Below are 9804 nucleotides of genomic sequence, written 5' to 3'. Positions count from 1 at the left end.
TTGTGTTGATTTACTTGATAGTGCAAATTCTCAGTATCTTGTTTGATTCAGCTGGGATCATGCAACTTCCGAGGGCAATTCGTTTGTGGAGAATTTAATCAGTAAAACAACTGATAAATGAGATTGGATGAACACTTGAAAAAAAATCCAAAACTCCAGTCAGTGGAATCAAAAGAGTTCAGGGCTGCCAGAAATGGTTGATATCATTTAAAAAATAATTCTGTTTTACTCCATCACAATTCCTTAAAGTCAGTGGACTCTATCAATAATCCTTGTTAGTTCATTGGTGGTGTATTTCCTGTTTGTATAAATTGATCTTACAAGTACAAAATCTCAACACATGTGTAATTTATTATAATTGTGCCATAAAATCACTGCTGTAATATTCATAGTCACATATATTTAATTTGGGGCTATTTTAGTGACCAATAAGCTGACAAAAACGAGTTTATTAAAGGTTCATCAAAAACCATAAATTGGCCTTATAAGGCAGTGACGTTTACACACAACAGCGTACAATAGACTATTTTCCATTCACTGCGCGTGAAATCAAACATAAAAACAGGACAAACAAAGGTCGTAGTGGCGTCAAACATAATGTGGGATTCGACAAACGCGAAAATATTTTGGGGGCATTTCCATGCTTAATAATTTGTTGTACACATTTGATGATAGACAATTTTGATTAAGTGAAGGTATTCAAAAGCAATATTCCTCTGTTGAAGATTGGCCGGTCGATGTGAGCTACAAAATAAAGAAATTAGAGGTTTTTTTTTATTTTTGCAGCAAGCGTTCCTCTTTCATGCATCTCGCCAGATCTCGCAGTTGAACGAAAAATCACCTTTTACCAACTTACACTACGATAAACAGGAGAAAATGTGAAATTTTGGCTACCCGGTCAATGTCAGACACTATACTGACCTTAATTTACACAAACACAAAGAGGTGTAATGAAAGCTTCGGGGAAGCACTCTACCTTCTCAGAAACTTCAGACTAGGGTTTTTATGATCTTGAGATTTACAATAGCAGTTTACAATCTCCATCTTAAGGTAGCGGGACTATTATTTGCATACTTGTTTTCATCTTTTAATTGTGACTAAATGACTACAAATAGACCCGGGAAAGTATATATTTTTAGAATCGCCAGACTTCAAGCTTTTCACAAGTGTATTTTGCATGCCCGTATCTGCATTCCACGACGCGTTACTCAATCAAAAGTGAAAAATTACTTTTTCTGTAAAAAAAATAATTACGCATATATGCTGGCGATAAGAAGTATTTTTTTCACTTTTCCTAGTTGTTCAATAGTCTGGTAAATTGAATGTGTCTGGTCAGTTTTATTCGAGCAACGCGTTTTAAAAAATAGTGTGCTGAATTTCAATTACTGTTTTAGTCACATTGCCCCAACTCAAACCACAACTCGTTGGTAAATAATCGATGAAATAGTTTGTCTGGACACATTCAAGTTCCATTCATTGTCACCTTAAAGCTGTGAAAATTTGGTGTTAATCCGACGACAATAAGTATACGTTAGTTTTTGTTAAAGACCTTGTATTTTGAAAAACATAAACTCCTAGAAAACGTCCATGAAGTAACAGCAAAGATTTTCAAGCTTGTTTATCGGCACAATCAATTTGTTTTCCCATCAAGGTCTGTTTTACCATGTGTAGGGGCATCCAAATGTGTAAGGCTATTAGAAACCAAAAAAATAAAGGAATGGGATAGCTATAATTGGATAAATTCGGCATATGAAAACACCAAAATCAATGATTTTTTTCAGTGGCTGTGTGACCTTGTGTCTGACACATTCATATGCAAATGACTAATCTGTGAAACAAACAGGGGTGGAGACAAACTACTTGAATGTTTGGAAACACTCATTGTGTGTCAGATAGCTACTGATAACACATCCTAACATTGCTTTGTCTTGAGTTTATCTTTGAAACTTATAGGCACACAGATTAAACCTGTGTTGTTGATTTTGGAAAACACTACTGAGGCTGCCTTGCTTCTCTTCAGAAAATATACATTTTAACCAACTTACATGACATTCTATGTTATGTTGACTTTATCATATGAAAGTTTATAGTGCATTTCATCAATTAATAAATAAATGTGAAAATCGTAATTTTCAACACAAATAATAGTCTCGCTACCTTAAAACAAGCACAGCAGTTTGCATGTGCATGCAACGGTAGCATTTTACAAACTGCACATAGACGAAGAGATCAGTGTGGGTTTCCCGGGAGTGAATACCAGTACCAGTATATAGCCAGAACAATGGTGTAATCTTTGCAACATTCCACTATACATAAATATGATGTAGTTCTAAATAAAACATGAACAAGTATTTAATTTCTTAACGGCACTCATTACATCCCATATTGAGTGTGAAATTTGTATAAATCTGAATAGTAAGGTGATATTATTAGGTGTTAGTGGAATGTCAATTAGATTCTAGGCATTAGTGGAGTGCTGTTGAGCAAGTGGAACACTGCATAGATTCTAGATATTAGTGAAATGGTGTGGTATATAGTGAGTTGAATGTCAGATTCTAGTGTTAATAAAGTGCTGTAAAGCAAGTGGAACATAGAATAGATTTTAGGTATTAACAGGATGTCACAAATTCTAGGTATTGTGGAATGCCGAGTGAAATGTTATATTGTATGCATTAATAGATTGCAGTACTGGTAGATTCACATTATTTTATCAAATGAACTCCAAGGTTAGTCTGGAGTTTATAGTAAACAAAGACAAATAAATAACTAAAATGAAACAACAAAACTTGCTAATTTATTTCATTTTTACATTCACTATTGTTAATAGCATCTGAACAGAAATTGCAAAAAACACACAGTTATAACAGAATGGAAACCACGAAAGAGACCAGAGCGTCTTAATTACTTGGCTACTGCATCAAAATCGACTTCTGCAAATGAAAAAAAAAGAAGAAAACGTGATTATTTGATTTGAATCTGTACTGTAGGTTCATGAGAAGACTGTGAATGGAAAACCAGTGTAACTTGTACAAGACAACAAAAGTTCATACATGGAATAATGAAAACTTGTATTCAAGTATTGTGATGGCAAACATCTTAAATTATATGCATCATTCACAGTCATCATTTTATATATAATCGTGCGGCAGTACCATTTTTATTGAAGCAGGTTACATAGCACCAAGAGCTAAATGATTTCCAAGACGTTTTCAGACCTTTTCTTGCTTTCCCCCCCCCCCCCAAGACATTTTGACCCTTAATTTGGGCCAACATGGTAGAAGGGCGGGTGCGGGGATAGCAATCACTGCTGACACTTGTCGGAACTGGGGTAGAAAACACTTTTTAAAAAAAGACTATGTAAAGAAAATGGGCCTTTCTAAAATGAATTACCGGTAATAACTATGAAGAAATTTAAAGACTTTTCAAAGATTTTTTATTTTTCCTGTAATTTAAAAACAACTCAAAAACGTTTCAGACCTCAAAGACTTCAAAGGATTTTCCCAACGCTACGGACCCTGTGAAGTGATATGAACATTTCGGAGTGGGCAATAGATAGTAGAATAGTACAAAAACCCCCAAAACAGTCTATGGCAAGATAATATGTGAGGTAAGTAATAATGTAAAAAACATGACATCATGAAAATCTCTAATTCTGACACTAATAGAGAGTGCATCACCCTTTATTCACTAAGTATACAGTTCTGGAGTAGACAGGATTAGTGAACTGTATGTAGTGTTAAGTTTCTGCATGGTTTGAAATTATCTCACAATCATTTACCAGCAACATACATGGCGACAAGCATCAGAACTACCGGTACCGTAAAAACTGTATTAACTAGCGGCAATAAAAATAATTATTTTTCGAATTAATAGGATACAAATGGAAATTATTTTTTTCAGGTGAGCGAATTAATAGGATACATTTTGATCAGGTCAATTTGAACTTATTTTCACCAATTTGATTGTGATCAAGACGTTCTTTTGTGTCAGCGGGCGAATTCATAGAGACTGTGAATTAATACAGTTTTCACGGTAAATCCAGTCCTACCATGTCAACAGACATAAGTTGAGTACTTTGAGGAAAAGAATAAATTCTCACCTTTGAATTTAAACTCAGGAAATGCTGTCATGTCTCCACCACCATATAATTTAGTAAGTCTGTCTATTTCATCAGCCATATCTTTCTCAGTCTTGGGCGAGACCTCAAACATGGCACCATCTGCAGCTCTGAGGATGCAAACAAACAAATATAATGTAGTACAATGTAGCAAACCAGTCCACATTTTCTAAAGCTACAAGAACACATTTTTGAATTGTCAAAAAATAGAATAGAGTATGAGTTTTTGTTCAAAATAGATGACTGAAACACGTTGCCAGGTTTGTGATCCAGTGTCTCTATCCAAGATGCACAAATTGCACCAATTTATAAACATTTACCTAGTACATGTATTTCTAGTTTTGTGCGCAACTGTCAAGACGTATGTTGTATTTTCAAGGAATCACCAATCACATTATTCATGCAAAACATAAAAGATACAATACAACTTACAGCATGGCAAAAAAACGATACACTTGTAAACTTCCCCAAATCATTTGAGGACAGTTAACACCAGGTGAGTTATACTGCCCTCACAGTTTGAGACTGTTGGATATGTGAAGATGCATATTCACAGCTTGGCAAAGTCAAAATCAAGCAATGTTACAAATCTAAAATTAACATATTGGTAGTAAAAATATAGAAATTTACAGAATATGGTGAATCAGTTAGTAGTAATTCACAATTTCTTCACATTATTAAGTGTTCTATATTCTACACAAGAATACTATAGCAACTTATTTTCAAGAACTATATGTTAGAAGTAAGTTTGTGTAAACGAACAGGGCCCTAAAGTGTGACCATTTCACAAACTCTTAATAAAGCCATGACTGCCCATCCTCAAGAATGGGCACAGCTAACTAGTTTAATCTTTTCACCAACAACTTTCCTTTTTTTTATTACAAATTCACAAAATAGTCCTGTTTATGGCCTGCACTTTCCATAAGAAAATTGGGACAAAATTAGTCAAATTTTTTGAGTAAAAACTAAAAATTGACTTGAATTGTGTCTATTGGCTCTAAAATTAAGGTTTATTTTCAGAAATAATGAAGAATATGAGAAAAAAGTGCAGAAAATTTGGGTGAAAATGTCTGGTGGTAAAAAGGTTAAAAGAATGGCTAAACTTTGAAATGTTTTATGATGGAGGTTTTAAAACAAAACAATCTGAATCTACCGGTATTTTAAACTAGCCATATGAAGTAGCCCACCATGTATTATAATTCATGTAATCTGTTTGAATAAAATGATGTACCGTAAAAATCATATTTGAGGCCGCAGCTTTAATAGAAACCGCACCCCTAACTTGAGACATTGTTTCATGTTGAAATTGACATGTTTTGATCCCAGGAAAAAGTCTGCAATATAAGCCGCACCCCAAACTTTCGCAAACCAAACAGCCACCACATGATTCAGAAATAGATATACCATTTAATTTTAAATTAAGGCATAATTTTTCGAACATTTCAATGATTCCTGACGCTTCAAATTAGAGTCTAATTAAGGTTTTCCGTAGTCATTGACGCTTATTCCAGAGTACAGGTTTATTGTGGGTAGCGTGACTGGGTAAACTGCGTTTCGACAATGAGCTGTTATTATCTTCAAAAGTGTTAAATTCTTCTTCAATGCTCAGCTTATCTTTCGAAAACAACTAATTTCTTGATTTAAAAAAAAATCATGCCGTTTTCACATCAAAATCAAAGCCAACGATCGCACTACAACAACGGTAAATCTCTTCTGTGTTTCGTTTACCATGAGGTCGCTGAACTACATTAACATATTTAAATGAGCTATGGTAATTTAATCACATTGGCACCATCCAGCGTTTCGATTGGTTAATTAGCGACTTGACCTATCAGGTCAACATAACAGTTTCAAGTCACTAAAGATGTTTGAACTAACATGGCAGATATCGTATCGGATAGAGCATTTATATGTGACCAAAATCATTCGCTTGCAGTGAAACTAAGTTGAATTTTCACAACAATTCAACGAATTTATTTTTTGTACATTATTGTAATCACTACTGATTAATAATCAGCAATTGTAACACTTCGAAAACAAGTATAGTTATTCACATGTGTGAAACGCAGCATGACCGTTACCGTGATCATTTGCTATTAAGAATGCATTTGTTTTTGTTTTGACTTTTTTTAGAATATACTTTTCGTTATCAAAAAAAATAAGAAAATAAATATATATTACATTAAATAATATTAAATAGTATTTTTTTTGTTATCATGCGAACATTTTTTTTTTTGATTGACTTTTTTTATTTTAATTTCCCTGATGTCTAGATTAAACATGGAATGTACAGTCACTCTGCCGGACGTCGAACATGCTGCAATCGACTGTGTCAGACGGCTGTCTGCACGGTTACTAAAAGAGTGACCGGTGCTAACGAATTAGTCTATTCAAGAGATTGTAGTATACAGTACCGTAATCTGCAAATGCATACAAATCTATTTGTGGATATTATTTATTGTGCAGTATGTTATACAGTGTGAAATTTCGTTTGTGTACAAGTTCGTCTGTGTGTAAAAATTCGAAAGTGCCTTAGAATCGCAAAAAGGTTGCAATCGAGTGTTGAGCATCTCATTAGCATATCATTATCCCTTCTGGCCTTTGTTTTCTGAAAAAAATTCCCACTGTTACCGAAGTGAATGCTCTAATTAAAGCCGCACCAAAACTTCACGCATCTGAATTCGTCCATTGAAAAAATGAATTTTAATTAAAGTCGCGGCCTCAATTAGGAATTTTACGGTATTTTCCCAATTTCCTAACGAAAGGAAACAAATAGATATTTTGTTCACACCTGCATGAAACTACCTTCATGAATTTCACAGTACCCATACTGAACGTTGTGCACAAGCTTTAACTAATTCAATAATATCAAACAACATAGCCTGACCAGCAACAGATAGATACATGTACCACTCAATGCTGTATACGTATATACTCACTTGCTTTTTGAAGCATACTCTCGGAGTTTGTTCAGGTAGAGTTGCTGTACTGGTTCCAATTTCTGTCCTTTCTGTAAGACAACGGCTGATACGCCGATCTGTCTTCGGCACTGGATACTAACAGCCTGTCTCACAGTGCCAGCATTTCCAATCAAAAACCTAACTAACATGGTGATCTGGAAGAAATGACATTATGTTCCGGTCAGGGAGAAGCGTGGAGCAAATGCAATGTAAGATATGAGTGATGACAAGCAACACTGTTCAACAACTATAACTATTCTACATGGTTCAGCATGTGTACACAGAGTTACGGTCACAACTTCAACCCGTCCAAATGCAAGTAAACTGGACTATACACCATCGTTGAATCAATCACAACGTGAAAGTGATACAAGTTTATAAATATATAAAGGGTGTACTTGACCTCGTACTGAACTCAAAAGTTAAAATTTTCAGAGCTTTGCTCACGTACTTGTTTACATGATTCCATCATAAACGTCACTGGGTGACAATATATATTATAAAATCTACTGTTATCGCATATAAAAGCGAATCTCACCTTACTTGTGCTAAAATTGGACACAGGCAACCGGCAAACGTTTTCAACAAAATGGCGACGGTGTACAGAAAGATTTCGGTCAAAGGTCGTGTACACAGTTCACCGAGTGAGGGCAGCATCAAATACACTTTGTATTTACAACCCTCTATTATATCGTTATATCACTCAGTATACATAGCTGGAACATTATACTGTATCCTGAAAAATAAAAATGCTCCATTATCAACGACTACTATTTTATTTACTTCAAGCTGGTTTATGAGAATAATGACTGGGCGTATAGGCATATGTATCGATAAGTCATTTTGTTACAAATCTGTCACCTAATTGGATTAAAATCTGATGTATTATATGGCTTATATATTTGTTATTTCACAGTGAAAAAAACAAACAAACAAAAACATATGAATCACTATATATACTTTTATTTCATACATCTTATTTTATGTTATTTTAGGTTATCGATACGAGTTCACCGACACCTTAAAGTTCTACAGTCGTCGCGCCGCGTTCTGTTCGATATGGGACGCATAGTGACGCATACAACGCGTGTAAGAATACATTGTTGGCTTACATGAAATTCCGTCGAACACGTACTGCGGACGACTATTAAAGGCGCTTTAAAAGAAACTGCTAAAAATAGAAGAAAAAATAATAAAGAAACAAACTGGGACCATCACATTTCATGTACAACCAGAAAACTTAACAACATTTACGTTGTTGGTATGCGACTGTATGAAGCGACTCGGTGAGTGTGATCACACACATTAACGATCTATAGCCAACAATGACCTGATGTGAAGTTTCACAATAGCTTCAATGCTAAAATTGCTGTAGTGTTATTAATGCATAATCATGTCCATTCCCATAACGAAATATATTGTAATTTGCATGAACTTGTAAAATGAATATTTTTACATATTATTTGCGTATATTTTAATATATATCAACTTGATGTACTGTTTACGTGTTCAATATAAAGAAACAATGTGATAACACATACATGCAGTTTGGCCTGTAGATGAATACACATGCATCCTGTTATTTTTGATAGTCTTCAGTATAGATTATTCGTTGATTATAGCTGTTCATTAACACCGAGAGGGTGATAGGCTGTTGGCATTATGGATTATACGTTTGGCTATATAAGCGAAACAATACTAGTAACTTCCCACAAACATAACATGTACATATAATACACTGCAACGTGTATAACCACCGTAACATTATTATGCAATGCAAAATTCAAAAAGTATTGGAGCCAAGAATATATTCCCTGTAGAACAGGTGTACAGTCGATTTGTTCCAAATCACATTCGTCCCAATTCGATTCACCACACCGGTTTACTCGTCACAAGTCGGTTCGTCCGATCAAAAGTCCCTCTATAGCCGTTTATTGTATCACACTTTGACATACGTTAATCCGCTGTCAATTCAAGTTATTCATATTTCAAGATTATAGTGTAATTAATTAATGTTCTGAAAAACGGTAATCATGGTAAAAGTTGTTTATTTCTGAGTATGGAGAAACACAGTAAATATTGTTGTAATGGCATGTTGTGCTGTCCGATTGTATTTTATATTCATCTAGCTTGATTGTCTTGTTACCAATATATATAAAGGAAATCACCCTGTATCGTAAGGCTAACCAAAGGTGATGGGACGAACCACGGTCAGCTGGCGCCCTCGTGATAATAAAATAAATGCGATATTTAATATACGGGGGCTGCCATCTTGAATGCGGCATAAAACTAAATAAGTTGTGAAACGCGTTTTTCAGATTCCTACAAATCAGGACAAAATTGCCAATCTTTCACAGAAATACGATTCGTTGGGGGTAATATTAAGCCAACCGATAATTCGGCCGAATTCGTCGTTTTTGCGTGGAAAAATCCCAGCTGACTGTTGGATGAACGTGTATTGGGACGAAATGACTTGTGGGACGAATGCATTGGGACGAATTGACTACGAGTCGTAGAACACGTGTACACACAACGCCACTCTATTACGCTCGCCACCAGTGTGTACACTTACATAATGATTTTAAAAAAATGCCATGAAAAGTATTATAACACTATTTTAAAAATTTATAACAAATACTATAGACTGTAGAAGATATAGTCTACGCAAATATCGAGTGTGAAATATTTGAAACGGTTACAACGATAAGATAAGATGGAATGAGTATC

General features: G+C 34.8%; 1 protein-coding gene across 2 annotated transcripts; it reads right to left on the bottom strand.

Annotated features, from left to right (window-relative positions):
- Positions 1-2767: 2767 nt before the first annotated feature.
- On the bottom strand, positions 2768-7714 carry LOC100374133 (ATP synthase peripheral stalk subunit F6, mitochondrial-like). 2 transcript variants are annotated; one of them, XM_002737486.3, is made up of 4 exons: positions 7616-7714; positions 7057-7232; positions 4100-4227; positions 2768-2930 (listed from the first exon to the last, which is right to left on the bottom strand). In XM_002737486.3, exons 2-4 carry the CDS (start codon positions 7224-7226, stop codon positions 2902-2904), a joined length of 327 nt encoding a protein of 108 aa, XP_002737532.1. In that variant the 5' UTR covers positions 7227-7232; positions 7616-7714; the 3' UTR covers positions 2768-2901. The 2 variants fall into 2 exon arrangements, with proteins under 2 accessions (XP_002737532.1, XP_006819911.1); XM_006819848.2 differs by having other exon boundaries at positions 7621-7690.
- Positions 7715-9804: the final 2090 nt, after the last annotated feature.

Source organism: Saccoglossus kowalevskii, chromosome 17 (assembly GCF_978046115.1).
Source record: "Saccoglossus kowalevskii chromosome 17, keSacKowa6.1, whole genome shotgun sequence".
NCBI lineage: Eukaryota > Metazoa > Hemichordata > Enteropneusta > Harrimaniidae > Saccoglossus > Saccoglossus kowalevskii.
Note: the sequence above shows the minus strand (reverse complement) of the source record. Positions and strands in the feature narration are given on the sequence as shown.

Bases quoted from the DNA above. Each gene is read 5' to 3' on its own strand.
- LOC100374133 (XM_002737486.3), bottom strand. From the start codon at position 7,226: ATGTTAGTTAGGTTTTTGATTGGAAATGCTGGCACTGTGAGACAGGCT. The intron at 4,228-7,056 runs GTGAGTATATAC...TTGCATCCTCAG, and splicing joins GAGTATGCTTCAAAAAGCAA to AGCTGCAGATGGTGCCATGT. The intron at 2,931-4,099 runs GTGAGAATTTAT...TTTCATTTGCAG, and splicing joins TCCTGAGTTTAAATTCAAAG to AAGTCGATTTTGATGCAGTA.